General features: G+C 33.7%; 1 protein-coding gene across 2 annotated transcripts in view; it reads right to left on the bottom strand.

Annotated features, from left to right (window-relative positions):
* Positions 1 to 2,714: 2,714 nt before the first annotated feature.
* trpm2 (transient receptor potential cation channel, subfamily M, member 2) overlaps positions 2,715 to 20,722 on the bottom strand; it is a 35,702-nt gene continuing 17,694 nt past the window's right edge. The window contains exons 15-35 of one of the 2 annotated variants that reach the window (XM_026271123.1): positions 20,304 to 20,439; positions 20,077 to 20,222; positions 18,912 to 19,024; positions 18,612 to 18,719; positions 16,344 to 16,569; positions 15,808 to 15,926; positions 14,624 to 14,762; positions 14,256 to 14,427; positions 13,226 to 13,406; positions 12,338 to 12,519; positions 11,387 to 11,519; positions 10,236 to 10,323; positions 10,024 to 10,111; positions 9,637 to 9,785; positions 9,496 to 9,548; positions 8,448 to 8,477; positions 8,268 to 8,354; positions 7,978 to 8,056; positions 6,460 to 6,561; positions 6,036 to 6,152; positions 2,715 to 4,376 (exon numbers count right to left, since the gene is read on the bottom strand). In XM_026271123.1, coding sequence (XP_026126908.1) covers positions 4,251 to 4,376; positions 6,036 to 6,152; positions 6,460 to 6,561; positions 7,978 to 8,056; positions 8,268 to 8,354; positions 8,448 to 8,477; positions 9,496 to 9,548; positions 9,637 to 9,785; positions 10,024 to 10,111; positions 10,236 to 10,323; positions 11,387 to 11,519; positions 12,338 to 12,519; positions 13,226 to 13,406; positions 14,256 to 14,427; positions 14,624 to 14,762; positions 15,808 to 15,926; positions 16,344 to 16,569; positions 18,612 to 18,719; positions 18,912 to 19,024; positions 20,077 to 20,222; positions 20,304 to 20,439 — 2,574 coding nt within the window. In that variant the 3' untranslated portion in view covers positions 2,715 to 4,250. The remainder of the gene's footprint in view (positions 4,377 to 6,035; positions 6,153 to 6,459; positions 6,562 to 7,977; positions 8,057 to 8,267; positions 8,355 to 8,447; positions 8,478 to 9,495; positions 9,549 to 9,636; positions 9,786 to 10,023; positions 10,112 to 10,235; positions 10,324 to 11,386; positions 11,520 to 12,337; positions 12,520 to 13,225; positions 13,407 to 14,255; positions 14,428 to 14,623; positions 14,763 to 15,807; positions 15,927 to 16,343; positions 16,570 to 18,611; positions 18,720 to 18,911; positions 19,025 to 20,076; positions 20,223 to 20,303; positions 20,440 to 20,722) is intronic. The other variant, XM_026271124.1, reaches the window with a different exon arrangement.

Here is a 20,722-nt window from a genome sequence, read left to right as displayed (position 1 = left end):
AGTATCAAGGCCTCTATGCTTTTCTTTTTTTGATATTTCTTTGTTTAGGAACATAAATTAATAGGGCAATATTTGATTTTTTTTTAGCTTTTTGATCCCATTTTCCATCTAATTTTTATTAAATTAGTAAAATACAATCCAGAAGAATAAGTTACCAGTCAAATGAAATCAGCATCAACATTTCAGCTTTGCAAGACACAGAACTCTGCTGTTGCATTAAGGATTATGCAGATTTTTTGAGAAAACTTGGATGTGGCGTTAATGTATTTCATAAGAACGATGTAATGAAATTAATGTTTAAAATATAAAGTTTTGAAAATGGAAATATTAAACGATTTAAATGACTCATTTATACTTTCAAATGAAACTGAAACCGACAGTAGGCGGCAGCATGTCACTGCCTTATCAATGAATCACAAAGCAAATGACTCTCTTTATGAATGGGTGATGGGTAAATCATTGACTCGCTAGATTTGTTCTAAAATGCAGATTCATTCATAAACGTTGTTCAGAAACAGCTGTGTGTTTGTTTGGAGATGCACCGCGATCAGCTGTGACTTTGTTTGAATTTGTTTTTAAGAAATAGAGCAAATTAAGTGTTCCTGAAATTTAAGTCCATATGTTCAGGGGCGCCTGCAGGATTTCTTCCGAGGGAGTCATCTCTACACTGTTTGTTATGATGAATGACAATACTGCAGCCTGCTTTCACGATCTGAGGTGAACCAATAAACATTTACTGCCTTCATTCAATCCCCATACTCCGTCTGTTTAATCTTATTTACTATCCTAATTGCATTATTATTATTATTATTATTATTATTATTCAGATTTGCCTTTGTTGTTGATGCTAATACAAAATATCAGGGGGGACTCCCATAAGTCTATTTTTAGTGGGGATCAGCTCTGCAGTTCTGCTTAATTCAGCTATGATTATCATTTCAGTTTATGTTTATAAATATATATATATATATATATATATATATATATATATATATATATATATATATATATATATAAGAAAAAGGATATTTAATTTAGAGTTACATATGCTCTACTTTTGTTTCAGAAGCTGCATCGGAATCGTAATATATTTACAGACTAAAACAGTTTGGTTATCAGCATTCTTCAAAATATCTTCCTCAAACGCAATACAGCATAAGGTTTGAAACAACATTAGGTTGAGTAAATGTAAATGTAAATGTAAATAAACAGATTTTCTATTTTTGTGAAACTATCGCCAACTATTTATTAAATTGAAATGATAGCCTACTCAAAATATAATATAATAATACAATAATAATATTACTTTCTTATTAATTTAACTGTTGAATAAAATCTTTTCCAAATTTGCACTTATTCATGCCTGGGGTGATAACTTTATGAGACAAAAGCTATATGTATAATTGTAAGGGCTAGCCATCTTCGCGCTCTTGCAAACTGGATGCTCTGACTTGCCGTAGAGTCCTTGTAGCCATGAGAGGTGTGTCCATGTAGATGAGTAAATAAATCTGCATCTTAAGTGGCGTGCGGCGTTAACTTAACGTCTATCGGCGTGTGGCGTTATTTTAACGCGTGGTGGCGTCTGGCGTTAACTTAACGCGTAACGGCGCTTATTTAACGCCTGGCGGCGTTATGAAAACGGCGTTTTAAAATTAATACGGCGTTGAAAAGCACGCGTATTCTGACCCATTTGGCTTTCCATATCAGATCGGGACTTCAGAGCGGGTTCGCGAATCATTTGCGTCATTTGAGTCAGATCGCGACTTCAGAGCGGGTTCGTGAATCATTTGAGTCATTTGAATCATTTGCGACATTTGAGTCAGATCGCTACTTCAGAGCGGGTTCACGAATCATTTGAGTCGGATCGCGATTTAAGAGCGGGTTCGCGAATCATTCGAGTCATTTGAGTCAGATCGCGACTTAAGAGCGGGTTCATAAATCATTTGAGTCATACAGTGTACCGCATACGTGTTTATTTATAAGCATAATAATTGGAACTGTGTGTGTTTTCTGTTTATAATTTCATAGGATTTCGACATCACGTGTTTACTCGAAGTGAAAGCAGTGTGTGGCTCTTTCACAGCTGAAGGGCATGGAACCGTTTGTAAATAAAGAACATACAGCACATGCATTGTGGAAAAATATAAGATAAAATAAAATAAGAGAAGAGAAGGTGGCTTATGTCTGCTATCAAGTTCAATCACAATGACTCACTTATTAATAGTTACTTGCTGCCACATACTGGCGGTTTTAATTCACGTTTAAAGCATCTTTTATTATTTAAATAATTTCATTACAGTAGTTAGCGTTTTATGTTTAATACATCTAATTATTATTTATGCATGTGTAACTGCAGGTCATGTTCTGCATTAAACTGTGTATAAATGCATCTAAATTCCTCATCAGAAGCTGCATGTGTTTCCTCTGCATTGCAAAAATTAATTTTATTGATACTGATTCCATTTGCTTTGTAACAACTCAAATTCCTTACTATTCTAATTCACTGATTAAATATAAGAATGTGGCTCAAAAGACAATGCACACTATTAGAAAAATGGCTTAATAAAGGTAAAAAGGTAATAAAGGACAGAGAATATGAAGAGTATCAAAAAAAAAAAAAAATTGTAATGTAAATTCACACAATTTTTATACTGCATACAACATTATGCACATTGTTATATTCATCACTGATCAAAGAGACTAGTTTGCTTTCAGTATCTTTTTATTCAGTTCTCATAACAATGCAGATATTTATTTTAAACCTGGCTCGCTTAAAACTGTATGAGGACAGTTCATTGTTCACATGTCTGCATTTGCTATGATATTAAAGGCATTGCATAATTGCTTTTAAAATGCAGCTTAATGTTCAATGTGGAATAATATAATCAAATGTATCTGCCTGCTGACATCCCATAATTCAATGCCACCTAATCTGCCATCTGGCCATTAAATCCTGTCAGCACTGTACATTAATCAAAGGCATGTGCATTACTGCTACATGAAGTGTTGAAATATGTACATAATATGCATTTATGCACCTTTGGTTCATTTCTTTTGTATAACCTACTCTTTTCAGAAATTAATAAATAAGGCTCAATTGAAATGTATGTTTTAAATATTTAAATATTGACCGTGCATATAATTATTTATTTATTTATTTGGTTAATAGCCATGTAATATGTGGGATAATATACAGCCATTTGGTCACCATTGCAAAATAAATGTCCTTTTTCGCCCTTCAACTAGCTACCAATACATTTATTTCTTGCATATAGAACAGTAGATTTGTCTGTGCACAACTAAAAACTTGATTTTTGGTATCTGCATTGTAAATTAAAATGTTCAACAACCATATTAAAATTCATATTGACCCAGATGCCGAAACATCTGTGCAAAATAGCTTATAAATACAATAATGCATTATAAAACATATTCAAAGCACCATATGTGTGAAGCTAACTGTATGGCTTATGGATTATACAGAAATCTGCATGAAAGTGAGCGACATACCTGGCAACGTTAACAGCATACAACAAAACTGTGATCCAAAAACTAGTTTGAACACAATTTTGTTTGCTGCTGTTTGTCATGCAAGCCCATTTCTGCCACAGGATAAAAAAGAACTCGCAATTCAGACTTTTTTTTTTAATTGTGAGAAAAAATAATGATGCAAAATCAAGAAACAAAGTCAGAATTGTGAGATATCCGTAAACTGAAAGTCAGAATTGTTGTATCAAGAAAAAAAAGTCAGAATTCCAAGGTCTAACCTGAGAATTGAGAGGCAGAAACTCAGAAGTGACCTTTCACAGGGAGAGTGATTGACAGGCGATCTGACCAATCATAACGCTTAATGAACCAATTTGTCCGACAAACAGATCAGACAGGAGAGTAGATTAACACCGGTGGACTTAAACTTGAAAAATGTGTGAATTTACGTCTTTCTGTGGTTGAAATAAAATAGGTTCTGATGTTCACTCCTGTTTTTTTCATGCTTTAATTAAATAAGGATATATGATCTGATTTTTATTTTATTTTTTTCAGAACTATGAGTTAAATCTCACAATTCTGAGCTTATATCTTACAATTCTGACATTAGAAAAAAAAGCCAACTTCTGAGATAAAAAGTCGCAAGTATCTTTTTTTAATTTTTTGTCCTGTGGCAGAAACAATCTTCCACAGTTTGTGGCACAGAAATGCCACACCTTTAAAGACACAGGAGTGTGGAGTGTGTTTATGTGTTTTCCTGAGGGTCAAAAGTGTGTGTTATGACACTGTGCTATCTGACGCAGAGCCTCTCGTTGGTACGGACACACACACGCAGCGCTGTTCACTTCCCGCCACTGGAGCGGCTGATGTGACGACGGCGAGCTCTCGACCTGCAGAAAAAACAAAGACAGCTTGAACAACTCTCTAAGAGCTGAAATACTGCCGCTTAATTCACTAAATAAAAACCTCTTATGGAGCGCTGAGAATATGACTGCACAGAGCTATAAAACTGAATGTGCTTATGATGTTTTATGTCTATCGAGACGGCATCCATCTGGGACACGCATCTTGTAGACAGTTTTCAGAAGAGTGTTATGAGCACAGCATTAGTGGAGCACTACAGTTTTTACATCAGGTAATCCTATGATACAAAGCATCTGTTACAATAAACTTATTTTATACACACGTATATATATATGTTAACTAATAATACAAAAACTATTTTTAATTTTAACAAAATGTTTTCAAAATGATAACAAAATGAAACAAAACATTATATTTAAACCTGGACCACAAAACCAGTGTTAACTGAGATTGATACATCATCTGAAAGCTGAATAAATAAGCTTTCATTGATGTATGGTTTGTTAGGATAGAGATACGACTGTAAATCTGGAATCTGAAAAAAATTCAAATATTGAGAAAATCAACTTTAAAGTTGTCCAAATGAATTCTTAGCAATGCATATTATTAATCAAAAATTAGTTTTTTATATATTTATTATAGGAAATTTACAAAATATCTTCATGGAACATGATCCTTACTTAACATCCTAATGATTTTTGGCATAAAATACAAATTAATAATTTTGACCCATACAATGTTATTTTTGGCTATTGCAAAAAATATACCCCAGAGACTTAAGACTGCTTTTGTGCTCCAGGGTCACATATATAAATGATGAATTTTTTAAAATTGGAAAATCCCACAACTCATACAAAGCATATATATTATACAAATATTAAATATGCAGATGCACTGTAAGTAGAGCCCTGCAACTTTTGAAATGCCAATTCATAGCATCTGTACTATATATATATATCCCAATTCATAGCATCTGTACTATATATATATATATATATATATATATATATATATATATATATATATATATATATATATATATATATATAGTACAGATGCTATGAATTGGGATTTCAAAAGTTGCAGGGCTCTTTTAATTGTGTGTACATATAGATACACAAAATTAAAAATTATACTGAAAGTGGTGCCCTGCAACTTTTCAATTGGGAAATCTCACAATTAATCTGTTACATTACCTTATTTTATACACATATATAAACTTTTCATACACCAGCTCACATGCATTTTTACAGGATATTTATTATATATATATATATATATATATATATATATATATATATATATATATATATATATATATATATATATATATATAAAACACTTAAACAGATGCTTTGGATAGTTTTCCTTGCATATCTGTGGAAGCAGCACAGGTCAACATGAAAAGCGAGATGAGTCAGTCTCCGTTGAGAAGGAAACGCATGTTGTTAGCAGATGCATGAGTCAAAACAGCAGATGGTTTGTACATGTTTGACTTGCAGCAGGGTCTGATTTATATCATATCATGGATTTTACTTTCCATTGCCTTATATTTGGCACTTAAGCAGCATTTTTAGTTCATTTGTAAACCACAAAACACTTTGTATTCATTTTGGCCAATAATCCTACATTTAAATCGTACAGAAATCGCTGCAATATGAGAGGAAGTGGTATTTTGTACTCACAATGCGGTTCAGATCTGCCATGAGCATAGTGTGTTTGTCACAGTGAAGTGTGACGATGGTGGTCTCTATCCAGGCATTATCAGTGTTCCTGCTGTCATCTACATAACCCTTATACACCTGCATCACAGAGAAAACACACATGCTGTGTAACCGCTTGTGTTACAGCAGTTGCACCAGGTGATTATGTGTGAACAAATAATACAGAAAAATATAAGCAAAATATTCATACAGTTCATGCAAGGTATAATAAATACATTTATTTATTGCATGCTGCATTTTTTCCATGCAACTGGAAAATATCTGCAAAATGAAAGCCAAGTAGCCAATATTAATATATGAAGAGTAATGCAGTTCAAATCTATGATCTTAATGTCTGTATCAATGTCTTTTAATCAGTGAAGTCTTGTGGATTTATCATTCTCACCTCTTCTCCAGCCTCTAGTTTAGACTTGGTCTTGTCATGTAACTTTTTGCCCAGAATCCTCTCCAGAGTCTGTGCTAGAGGCTCATCGGGTTTAGCTGAGCACTGCAAAAAAAAAAAAAAAAAAAATAGTTTAGCAAAAATGTTGGATTGACTCAATATATGCTTAGCATATCTCTAAAGCCAGTTTGTGTTGTGTTTGAGTATAACTAGTTAATTTTCAGTAATTATGATGATTTTCATGACTAAAAGTCAAAATTAGGTGTGCACCGATATATCGGTCGCCCGATATTTATCGGCCAATTTTTATTTAATTTTAAAGCCATCACCATATCGGAAATAGCATGAAAAGGTCGATACTGATGGTTCATTAATTAACTGCATGGAGACAACGAGTTGCATGTTTGTTGCATAATCCAATGTTTTTCTCTGGGCAAAATAATTAAATACTTGCCAAAACAAAACAAAATGTGTACAAAATATAATTTGTCAAAGAGTATGGCCATATGCAAACGTGGCGCTGATGCATCCAACGAGTGAAACATCCACGCTTAGCTGTGAACACATCATAGGTAAATAGCAATGCACTGGCGTTAGCGTTTATTCGAGGATATGTCACAAACAACCAAGCATTACATACACATTTAAGTGAAAATGAATGGTAAAGTAGGTAATAGCAGCTTTTTGTTTGAAACCAATGTAGAACACGGATTCACATCAGGCACCTGCAGCATTAGGTGACTGGATAGAACAGAATAAAGCTATATAGGCTACATAAAAAGGAATATATAGGCCTATGCATGAAAATATATTTTACTTAATTCATTCACAGATAAAAAAAATGAAAATAAAAAAATTGTGCTGAGTTTCTGATAGTTGTAATGCACTCAGAAGTGAACGAAGATGGCAGAAAGCAGTTCTCTTTAGTTTACAAAAGCTTTACAGTTTTGAATGATGTTTTGCTTCTATCTGTATTAAATCCAGCGTTGGTCTGACCATAAATTATGGATTTTTCCTCCAGGTTTTTCCTCTCCAAAATTAATGCAAATTTTTTTATCCATTCAGAAACATCTTTTAATATCTTGAAAAAAATGATGTAATGTTTTTATTGCATTGGCAGTTTTTTTCTTTTGTTTGGTGAATCTAGAAAAGATGATGCTGTCTTGGCTATGATGACTAAGAGAGATCATTCAAGTCTTTTTCTTTTTGAGTATATTAAACATTCTACTTTATTATTATTATTATTATTGGCAAAGAAAAAAATAATGTTATTAACCGGTATGTTTTCTACTCAAACTGGTTTCACAGAGGAACGCAGTAACAAAAACGTTCAAATACCGATTCTGCTCCACCAAACTTTTTTTTAAAGCCCTGCTTTGTGTGACCAATATTGGTATCAGTATCATCCAATAGTTTTGTTAAAATCGATATTCTCTAAAACATTAAGTAAATTATAATTTTTTTGTTCTGTAGTGTGTGTGTGTGTGTGTGTGTATGTATGTATGTTTTCTGCGTTCTCACCCCAGGAATAGCCCAGTGTTTCTCTGCTTCCTCCCAAACGGCGAGAAACTCCAGCACCTTGTGTTCAGCATCACGCCACCTTTAAAAATAGACAGACAGCTCTCTGACTCCTCTTACACTTACAGCGGGATGAACCGAGGACACGGATGAACGCCATCTCTAATCTACTATAATCTCATACATGCTGTGGGACTGTTGTTTTTTGTGTGTTCGGTTGTAAACTTCAATCTGATATGAGATTAGAGTTTAATTCCAGTGGAGATTAGGACATGAAGGGGATTTTACTTCACCTGGTGAGGATTGGGTGGAGAATGTGATTCGGACCGAGGGATTTCAGAGCCCCTTTTCCCCGAATCCCAGTCCTTCCTCCTGGATTCCTGCCAAATACATTCATGAGAATAAAGCTTAGCTCTCAAACAAATTAAATGCAAAATCCAGTAGGAGAATAAAGACGCAGATGTTTTGCATACCTGTGCTTGTCCAAGACTGAAGTGTCAGGGCTGTACAGAGAAAAATGTGTTTTTATTTACAAAACAAATGCAATTCAGTGAATGTATGTTTCCGTCATTTCCATTAAAGCTGACGATGTACATTATCTACATTAGGTGTAGGAACTAGATTTTTAAAAACTTTATTCAATTTACGAATAACTCAATCATAATATATTCTAGCTAAATTCTATTTATTCTATCTACACTACTACTGTGCATGAGTCTTCGGCTACTAGCATTTTCATTTTTCACTTTTATTTTTTCAATTAGTCTTCATTTTTATGTTACCCATTTTCATTTTAGTTTACGTTTTAGTATTTTGTTGTTTTGTTTTTTTGTTTGATTTTTTTGTAGTTTTGTTATATATGGTTGTATTTTTAGCTTCATGTCAAGTTAAACTACAGTAATTTAAATGTTGAATTGGCAACTAGCTGGAATAAAATAATTTTCATATTAACTTAGTTAATTTTAGTATTTTTTTTGTAGAAATGTTGCTTTTGCATCTAGATGAAAACAATGAATTGTAAATTTAATTAAAGTTTTTGTTTGTTTGTATTTAAATAAGCCTATATATGTCTCCTTATTTTTTATTTTAGTTTTAGGTATTTTAATCCATTAAGTTAAACTAAAACAATTATATATATATATATATATATATATATATATATATATATATATATATATATATATATATATATATATATATATAAAATAAAAAAATTACATTTATGTATTTAGCAGATGCTTTTATCCAAAGTGAGTTAGAGTGCATTAAATTTTTTGAACTATATTTTATCTCAGTTAAAATTTATTTTATTTCATATACAAATTTTATTGTTTTAGATTTAGTAAACTATGATAACACTGTTTTAAACACATTTACCATTAATACAGACACTGCATTCAACATTAGAACAGAGACTTCACTTTGAAGTATGCAGACAATATATTTAATAGTGCATAGCAATTGCACAAAACTATATCCCTGATCAGTTTGATGAGCTCTGTTTGTCAGAATGAAACTCACTCGCTGCTATCCTGGTGATTGTAAACCGGGGGATGATATTGAGTGAAGTTTACCTAAAAAAACATGAGTCACATAAGATAAACAATCCAGAGTAATGTTGTTTAATTTGGTAAAATATGTTATATATTTGATATCAGGCACCTCCCAGGGCACCTTCTCCTCAGGCACGGGGAAGCGTTTGACAGTACTGCTGGGATACTGAAGCTGACGTGCAAACGTGTGAGGAGCTGTTTCTTCATCTGTCTCCTGTCCACTGGAATCACCATCATCTCTGTCACAGCTTTTACCTGCTGGACAGACAGAAGAGTTCATTCACAACAGCAGCAGACAGCGACTGCACTGAATTAAAGCACAGAACAGGCTGATGATAAATAATAGGCCATCTAAAATATTATAAAGTATATATATCTTTTACTTAAACAACAATTTATTAACACTTTAAAAAATTTAAGCTTGAAGCTTGGTCACATCAAGATCCAGAAGGATGCATACATCTTATAAGAGCTGATTTAAAAACACTCTGCTCACTCATTAGTGGCGGCTGCATTTTGGACTTGCATCCCTGAGATTTCAGCGCGTCCATGATCCATCGTAAAGCTTTGGTGGACTCCGAGACCTGCCAGAAGACAAGACGTTCACCATCTGACACTCACATTTGCTTTGACACGCTGCCTGAAAACATGAACAGACCACAAGCACTGATTGTGTGGTACTGGTGGGTGTTTGTGACAGAAAGACACCTGCTCTTCAAGCTTGGACAGTCGTTTTGCCATAGTGGCAGAAACCATCTCCGACTCGCGCTCCAGAAGTTCTGACATCACACCAACCCTGAGAGGAGACAGACACCATTCACCTTCATACCAGCTTGAGATGAGAAATTAATTGCAATGTCATTTGATTGCTTTATGATTGTGCAGTAATGAAATACAGCTTTTATACACACACTCATAGATATATATATATATATATATATATGTGTGTGTGTGTGTGTGTATCATTTTATACAATATGCATAAACGTAAACAATAAATGGCGTTTATGTACTATATGCCAAAGTAACATTTATATTTCAGAAATTATAAATATTTTAAATGATCTTTTTATATTTTCAGTTTTCAAGTTTTTGTAATTGCGTTATGTGCAATAATGTTTGTTATTTTATTTATTTTTGTAAATATTTCTATTTAGCTTTCATTTATATTAATTTATATTACATTTAGAAAATAAATAATTAAAAAAATCTGAAGGCATAATCTGAACTTTGTAGCAAAAATGTCTGCCACAAATTTTTAAGGTTTTCCTTTTGCATTTCTTTTAATCTGAAATGTATATATTTTAAGAGTTAAAATGTAACCATTTTTAACTTCATTTATTTTTAAGTTATACAAGATTCAACTCATAGTTTTTAAAGTCATTTTAATTAAATTTAAGTTTATTTTAAGTTTAGTTGATGCAGATGGATATTATTAAAAAAAAAATTTACAGTGAAAATGTACAAACTAAATAAATATAGAAATCTTGCATTGGCAACTAGCTGGAATAAAATAGTTTTCGTTTTAACTTTAGTTAATTTTTTTTTTAATAGAAACCTTGCCATTGCATCTAGATGGAAAAACAATTAATTGTCATATTACTCAGTACCCATGTTGCATATTACAGTAATATTACTCAGAATGTTAATCAGGTAGGAACATCATGCCATGTAATTAATATTCATGAATGTGAGAATTTTAAGCTCCTCCCCTACATATTCAGACCATTGCTATGCTCCTCCCATATTCTTGAGTAGATTGAAACATTTCCTCATCTGAATTCAGATGATAGTCTGCGCTCAAACACATGAGCTGCTCTGTTTGATGCTATATTTCGGTGTTGTTCATCTCTTGGTTACTTCTCTGCGGTGTCCTGGATACGATGCTCCACGCTCTGGCTCTCGTCCTGTCGTGTCGATGCCAGATAGTTGTCCTTCATGTAGGCCTCCCATGACAACAGCTCCTCTTCCTCAGTCTGCTCCAGTTCCTGTCCTGTGAAGAATCACGCACTTAAACCAGGGAGCGAGACACTCGACAGTTGTTTTAAACTAACGAAAGCATAAAAATGAAAGTGCACTTTTAGCATAATCTAATTCTTTGGGCTTGATTTCCAGGAAATGCATGAATTGATGAAACACTGAATGCAATGTAAGTTATATAGAATAAAAACTTTCATAAATTTATTCAAATATGTATCATTTAAAACGTGCAATTCTGATTGGATTAGTCAAATTCAGAGTTGTTAAAACTCCGATTAACACACACCAATGCTATTTTAGTATTATTTATATACTGGTATTACATATTTTCAGTTTTCATTTGGATTATTGTTATATATATATATATATATATATATATATATATATATATATATATATATATATATATATATATATATATATATATATATATATATATATATATATATATATATCATTTTTTAATTATAATAAGTTCCCTTTTAATTAATTAATATCCATTTGATCATTTTATTCCTTTATTTATTTATTATTATTATTTTCATGTAGCCTTAATTTATTATTCATATATATTTTAAAACTTCAGCTTTAATTCTAGAACATTTATTTCAGTTTGTTGGGCGATCCACTATTTATGTTTTAGCATTAGTGTAATATGAACTATTTCAGATACTGTAAACATGCAGCAGGTTAATAGACAAAATGAATCGTTTTTGTTGTTTTTATGTTGATCAGACAGACATGTCTTAAGTCAGTTTAAAGTGGCCTAGACTTCATACTGTTGACTAACGGAGATCAGTAATCGATCATGATGCGTGTATTTTGTCTCACTGAAGGTTTTGTGTCTCTGAGGAGGGTAGCGCAGCAGCACTGATCTGATGAAGAGGATGAAGTGACTGAGGAGGATGAAGGGTGGAGGAAGAGCGGGTCGACTGTGGTACTCCTTGATCAGCTCGTAGCGCTGAAACTTCCAGATGGTGTCTGTGTTGTCTTGAACCTCCTGGAACGTGTAGCTGTGAGTGATGCACAATCAGAGAGAGTTTGATGCTCTGAAATTCACTGCAGTGTTTTAAAATGCAACTTCTATAGTGTTGAACAGGAAACGCTTCAGGAGTGACAAGATACAACCTTAGACTTATACAGATATATGGGCTCTGTTACAAAACCAAGTAAGCTGTCTGCATTTTAAGCCATAATACATTTACATTCAGTCATTTAGCAGACCCTTTTATCCAATACGACGTAGTTTGTTTCATGCTGTTAGTGTCATGCTTCCCTCAACCTCTTGTCGTCATGCGATTGGTTCCTCTTGTTTATTGTGTCATGTTCTGATTGGTTGTCTTAGTCATGTGTCTTGTTTCCCATTGGTTTGTTCTTGTCATGTGACCTGTATTGTTTGTTATAAGTAGTCATGTTTTTGCCACTGTGCCTTGTAGTGTATTAACGTATGTACCTGCAGTTGGTGAGTCAAGTCAAGTCAAGTCAAGTCAAGTCAAGTCAAGTCAAGTCAAGTCAAGTCAAGTCTTTGTTTATTGTTTGGATTTTGGATTGCTCCTTGTAAATAAACTGCACTTGGGTTCATCTATGCTTGCCCTCAGTGGACTACTCATTACAGATGCACAGACATTGTGTACGTACAGGAGACATTCATGCCAGCTCACTAAGTTTTGGAAACCCAGGTAAGTGTTTACGGTCACCCGTCTCTAATGGTTTACTCACTTGAAGATGGCGATGAGGAGGTTGAGCAGCAGGATGTTGGCGAACAGCAGATAGACACACAGCATGATGATGGTCAGCCATTCTGGGAAGGCCGGCATGTTATCCTCGTTCAGCTCGGGACATTTGGGCTTCAGAGGATCGGAGCCGTTCACACTACAGCTGCTCATATCAAACTGAGTGTCTGGATCACAAAATACAGAAACATTAGACTGCTCTTTATTTGGACTAAATCTAAGTATTTGTGAACGTTTCTAAACTGACTTGTAACTGATTTAGACTACTGACTTTAGTGGATTTTAACCATACAAAACTTGCTTCTATTTTTTGCATTTAACATGTATGCAAAATGTAACATTTTTAATTAAATGTCAGTAGTAAATGTTGGCCACACTCTAACAGGGCCCTATGAAATCCATTATCTCTGTTTAAATTTTTCTGGATTCAGTTATATTTTTCGACCACTTCTTTTTAATTGTTAAATTAAAGTTTATTAATCAAAAAGCAAGTCTAATTTTTTAAACCATGAAACTTCTACATTTTCACATCAATTTAATAAAAGTTTAACAAAAATGACACGTTTAGGGCCCTATGAAATGTTTAATTTTTTTCTCCCCATATTTTTAGTTACCAAATTCTGTGTTTAACATATCTAATTATTTGAACACATAAAACAACTTAATTTATTATTTTTTTATAGCACATTTTGTCAGTGATTTCAGCCACTAGAGGCTACTCACGCACTGAGTAAAATAAGACCCTTCTCAGCTGCTCCAGCAATGGACGCAATGCGGAAAACTATCAACATTGATTTTTTCCGATAACCGATTGTTCCAGCAATCAACTATCGGTACCGATTAATCGGCAAAACTGATATATCGGTCAAGCTCTAGTTCACACATTATTGATAAAAATAAATTTCTCTAGGTAAAAAATTAATGAGATTTACGTGTATATCAGAACTCTACTCTTGTGATCTCATCCTTAAGCACCCATCGAGTGATTTCGACTGTAAAGTCAGTAAACTGCTCACTGTCTATATTAGTGGGGACATTGCCGAATATGATGAGGTAGGGCTCATAGACAGCTCCACGCATGATCCAGTTCAGTCTGTCTTCATTGTGAATCAAAATGCCCTGCTTGGCCACCCCATATGCCACCACCCAGATACTTAGCAGAAACATGAAGAAGAACAAATCCATCATCTGCAACGAGAAGAGACAACATTCATAGGCTCATACAAATCTTTTTCAGAATGTTTCATATTACAATAAACTCTTTTATTTCATAAACTCAATAATTATTTGATCCCTTTTGAGTCTCTCACCACTAAGGCTGTGTAGAATTATTACATAACATGTTTGCACTAAATGAACGAGCGTTATGAACGCACAAACCCACCATTCTCCTGACGATGATTATCTTTGGGCCCAGGGTTCGGCTGATAGTGAAGATGGCCATCAATCGGAGACTGAATATGATGAAGTCGATGCAGAGAACAACTCTACCCACGTAGAATACAGTACTGGAGGCCTGAAGTCTGTGCAACAAACACAGAAAAACTGATTTCCTTTTCTTTGAATGCAGTTCTGAGTCATTGTGCAACCCAACAAGGAACAAAAACGTTAAATACGATATCTTTATACGGCCTACAAGAGATTCTATTAATGTTTAAACTTTGATATATTTCAGTGAAATGAACGAGCATATTTAAATATGTAAAATTTTACTGCATATTTAAATTGCATTTGTATAAAATGTTATTTCATATCTAATAAAAAAAAGGTCTACAGCTTACTTCAACTACTGACTAACAGTCACTGATGAGTATTCAAAACTACATATTTTTGTACATATATTCAAATATAATTCAATATGCAATTTTATAATAAAAAACATTAATTGTTTGCATATGCAATAATAACAACAACTTAATGGCATATTTAATTTGCATTTTGCATTAAATTTTCTGTGGAAACATTTGAATTGTTTAAGCGAACAGATTCCTAACTTGTAATTCCATTAAATTTTAAATACATGAAAATGTTGTAGTAAACATCTTGTTGCTATATATTGATTTTTATTACCCAAACAATATGCAAATATGTAACAGCTTCAACAATTTAATTGAATTTACAGCTGTTTATTTAACTAATTCCTCTAAAAACAATGGTATGAATTATAAGTTCTGATTAACTTGTGTAATTCATTAATCTGTTCTAGAGAAAGAAATTTTCAATAAATGAATAAATTCCTTATCTTAATAATAAAGTTTTAGTTCCAGGTACCTTAAATGAAAATTGTTATTTTCACAATTTTTACTGTAGTTTGAGTCTAATATTAAACATTTTGAATAAACTTGACTACACTGACTGTTTGGTTGCAATTATGGTTCCTCGATTAAAAAAAAAACCCTAAGTGATTTCAGAGGAAAAACATAAATACATATATAATAGATTTACATTTTAGATCTAAGTACAAGAATAATGAGTCTAATCTCAATTTACTAAAAGCAAATATGAACTGTGCTGAATTAATATTAATCATGTCTGAACTGTATCGAGTGAAACAGAAATTGCATTTACCTGCAGACCAGACCAACAATGAACAGCAAGATTGACAGAACATCCAGAAAGTTCCACAGATCACTGATGTACATCTTCGCCTTCCTCCGGAAACCAGAGCCGTCAAAGTCATGATAGAGCTGTGGAGTAAACATTTTACAGTTTTAGTGGAGTTTAATTTATATAAAGAAAATGTAAGAAAATTAAATATATACAATAATAAATGCATATATTTATATATATATATATATATATATATATATATATATATATATATATATATATATATATATAGTATAAATAATTCTAATTAATAAAATTAAAATACATAATTGACAAAAACATTTTAATAAAAATAAATATATACTAGCATATGAACAAAATATTAATAAAAAATATTTTAATAAAAAATGAAATTTTTTAATTAAAAATAAAAACTATGTTTGAAAATGTACATAAATGAAACTATACATTAAAATAAACATACTTATTACATAGGAGCATATATATATATATATATGTATATATATATGGACTACATTGTGTGTGTGTCTCACCTGTCTAACCTCCTCACACACCAGTGAGGTGAGCCACACATACAGCAGAAGTTCCCTCCATGACGGAAAGGTCTGGAAATCGATCATGAGCACCACGGCAAACAGCCACAGAAAGCCAAAATATGAGGCGATGTTCCAGTAAAACTTGACTTGAGGCGACGTGAACAGACTCATGAGACGAGACGAACAGTTCAGAGGTTCCAGCTCAGACGTCTGCGAGGAGCCGCTGAGACGCAACAACAATCACTCATTATTCAGACAGATTTGCATAAACACATGTAGTCTTCCACTGAAAGTATTCACACCCCTCCATTTTTTGCACGTTTTGTTGTTTCAACATCAGTCTACACTCCATACACCAAAACAACAACGCACAAATCAGGTTTGTTTGCAAATTTATTAGAAATAAAAACGCAAATGATTCCATTGCATAAGTATTCTTCATAAGTATTCATAAGTATTTCTGAGACACTTGAAATGTAGCTCAAATATAGAGCTCAGAAACAGGCTTTTGTCAAGGCACAGAGTGGTTAAAGTACAGTTAGAGTGGTGAACAAGAAGCTGATGGTCACTGTAGTTGAGCCCCATGATCATATGTGGAGATTGGAGAAAACTACAGAACGACAAACATCATGCACTCCACCGATCTGGGCTTTATGCTGGTGTGGCCAGATGCATTCCTCTCCTCAGTGAAGACACATGAAAACACACCTGGAATTTGCAAGAAAAGCACCTAAAGGACCCTCAGACTGTGAGAAACAATATTCTGTGGTCTGATGAACCTCAATACCATGCATCGTGTTTGAAGGAGACAGGCTCTGCTCATCACCTGCAGAGCAGCATCCCTCAAGTAAAGTGTGCTGGTAGCTGTTTTTCAGCGGCAGGGACCGAGGGACTCGTCAGAGTAGAAGAAAAGCTCAATGCACCATATATAGAGATAGCCCTAAAGAAAACCCAGTCCAGAGCAGTCATAACCTCAGACTGGGCAATGACCCCAAGCTTATAAACAACTCTGTGAAAGTCCTTGAGTGGCCGAACCAGAGCCTGAGCTTTAACCCAATCACATATTTCTGGAGAGACCTGAACATGTGCATCTGAGCCTGAGAGGTGAAGAGATGAAGAGAAGAATGGCAGATAACTGACAGATGCTGATGAGCAAAGTTTGTGGAGTCATTCCCAAAAAAACTTGAGGCTGTAAAGGTGTTCCAGCTAAGAACTGAGTTAAGGGTTTGAATACTTATGCAATGTACTTATTTAAAGGGTTAGTTCACCCAAAAATGAAAATTAGTAATCAGGTGGGTGTAGTATAAAAAAAAATGGTCTTTGATCTTTCAAGCTCTATCATTGCAGTCAGTGGGTGATCGATTGCTTCAGTCCAAAAGACGTGAAATATATATATATATATATATATATAAATACTGTATATTATTTTTTTGCAAAGTTGTCACAAATCTGTTTTGAGCTTTGTCTTTATGGTGTATGGCGTGTACATTGATGAGGGAAAAAAGGAATATAAAGCAGGTTAATATAAGGTTGCAACAAAATGTGGGGGAAAAAATGTAGAGGTCTGAATACTTTCACAAGGAACTGTATAAAATTGGGATTTGCTATGTGTGGGGCTCTGTGGCTTCAGGCTTTTTAAGGTGGGGCACATGCAAAGCCTGCAAAATCAAATAAGGAACAATGAAATTATATTGTAATAATATTGTAGCAATTAACAGTTATATCCATTGATAAACTGTAAAATAAGTTGAGAGAGTCCTCTGTGATGAACACTAAAATGCTGATCAAAATCATTTTAGATTGCTGCCAGTGTGCAAAGCTACATCTGTCTGCATCAATTTATAAATCAAATGTAAGACTTTTTTAAGACCTGCAAAAATAATTTAATGTTAATATATAATGTAATATAATGTTAATATAGTAAACTAAAATGACTAAAAACGTGATTGAATTACAGTTGAGATACAGGTCTTCACAAAAAAATATTTCTAATATGATAAACCTCACATTTCAGTCTATGAACCTTTTTTTTTTAAGAAAAGAGATGAGTCAAAAGTATAAATTGTTATATTAACTTAAAACAGGGTTATATGGGCGGATGGGGGGCAACAATAAGCTCAAAACGATTCGGCTTATCACCAATGGTTAGTGAACAATTCAAACAAAAAAATAAAATAAATAAATAACAGTATGAATTCAATAATAATTAAGATTTAATCATGCATTTAAATGCTTTTAAATGCTTGCGGCTGTGACTCAACTAACCGGTAATGTCGCTTGATTTTGGCATCTGAGCTTCCAGAAAAGACTGCATCCATGGCCAGTTTCTGCTGCTCCGTCCTCTCGGCATGTCTCTGGATGACTTCGTCTCGTCTGCTCTCGAGAGTTCAAGGGTTAAAACAGCACTTATAAGGACCACTAAATTAAATGCAGCTAAATGATTCAGTGTAGTGCTGCCATCTGATGGTCTTGTGCATGCAATGACTCATTGATATGATTTTAGGTTTGTTTCCCCTTTAATAAAGTGCTTTTGATAACGTGTTCCATGAAAACAAGGTTTTTCACCTGAAGGTCAGGAAGCCGGTGTATATGAGAGGAAAGAAGATCATGCAGAGCAGCACTTTCCAGTGTGGATTCTCCACGGACAGCTCTCCACACCAGATCTGAGTCAGCAGAGCCTGAGAAAACAGCACAAATAACAGCGTTCACAGGTAACATTGAATTATTTTGAGTATATGCTTTGAATGAATTGCTTACCTACCCTTTCACAGACTCCAAAAATATATATACTGTATATGCAATCTTTTAGACCACAAAACAACTTTGAAAAACTACATAAATACAATTCCATTAATAACAAAATGAATCATTTGTATAAAAAAGTAAATCATAATAATAAAAATGTATAATAATAATGATAATAAATGTACAACCATTAAAACTGTAAAGCAATAAACAAACAAATATGCAATAAATGTAACAAAACAACAATGTGTATAATATTAATAATAATAGCTAACTAATATTATTGTACACATTATTGTTTTATCTATGCAATATAATAATAACAATAATAATAAGATTACATAATAACATCTTTATGTAATATTTATAATGAATAACTATTCTCAAATATTCTTTTATATTTATTACTCTGTCAAAAACAGAAAATACAAATAGTTCAGACTGGTAATTATCACCATCATCATCATCATATAATAATCCTTATACATAAATAATATGAATTAATAATAATAATATTAACTTTATATCACATTAAAAAAATTGATTTGCTCTTTAAGATTTGTGTAAAGATGCATTGCTCTTTAGAAAAAAATCATCTAACTAAAACTAGTGCATATTGGTTACTAAATACACAAAATAATTCATGATATTGGTAATATTAACGTATATGATTAAATGTTAATGTATATGATATTCATACTGTATATATGGCACATGTCACATCGCACCATTCTCTGATACTTTTGCATATTTTTTTAATTAAATATTTTTATATCTCTCAGTAAGAAAACAAAGGACTGGTTTGGGAAATTATGCATTTTGCAGATGCGTTTATCCAAAGCTACTTACAGTGCATTCAGGCTAACATATTTTACCTAACATGTGTTCCCTGGGAATCGAACCCACAACCTTGCGCTGCTAACGCAAAGCTCTACCACTCGAGCCGCAGGAACACTTTTTCTGGCAGTGGATCTGGTTTGTTCACCTGGACTCCTGAGTGAGCGATGAAGCTCTTAGCGTCGGCCTGGAGCGCGAGCCACAGACAGGTGCTTTTGCCCCACGACGGAGAGACGCGGATCAGCAGCTTCTGCGCCCGCTGTGCATCCACGCTGTGACACTCGCTGAACACACCTGGGACAGGAAGACACCAGCATAGGGTTAAAGGTCACAGCTCTGCTCAGAGGACATGAGGCGATGTGTGTCGGCTCGTACCGATGGCTTGTTTCTCGTAGTGGCTGGCCAGTTCTCTCATTTCCTTTGCCTCTTCGCTGTCGTCCTCTCCGCTCTCCTGTGCCAGCTTCCTCAAGATCTTACTGGCTGCCAGAGCGGCTGCGATACAGTCTCTGCACTGCAAACACAACACACACACACACGTTTTTTTCTGTGAATTGTGGGGACTTTCCATAGACTTTTATTACTTTTACACTGACCAAATGGTAGTTTCTATCCCCTAAGCCTAAACCTACCCCTTACAGAAAACCTGTTTGCATTGTTACACTTTCAGATAAACATCATTTACTATGTTTTTATATTTTTTCCCTTCATGTGGACCGCAGGCCAGTCTGACAATGTCAAAACTTTCAGGTTTTACTATCCTTGTGGCGACATTTGGTCCACACAATGTAGCATAA

Source organism: Carassius auratus, chromosome 9 (genome assembly GCF_003368295.1).
Source record: "Carassius auratus strain Wakin chromosome 9, ASM336829v1, whole genome shotgun sequence".
Classification (NCBI taxonomy): domain Eukaryota; kingdom Metazoa; phylum Chordata; class Actinopteri; order Cypriniformes; family Cyprinidae; genus Carassius; species Carassius auratus.
Note: the sequence above shows the minus strand (reverse complement) of the source record. Positions and strands in the feature narration are given on the sequence as shown.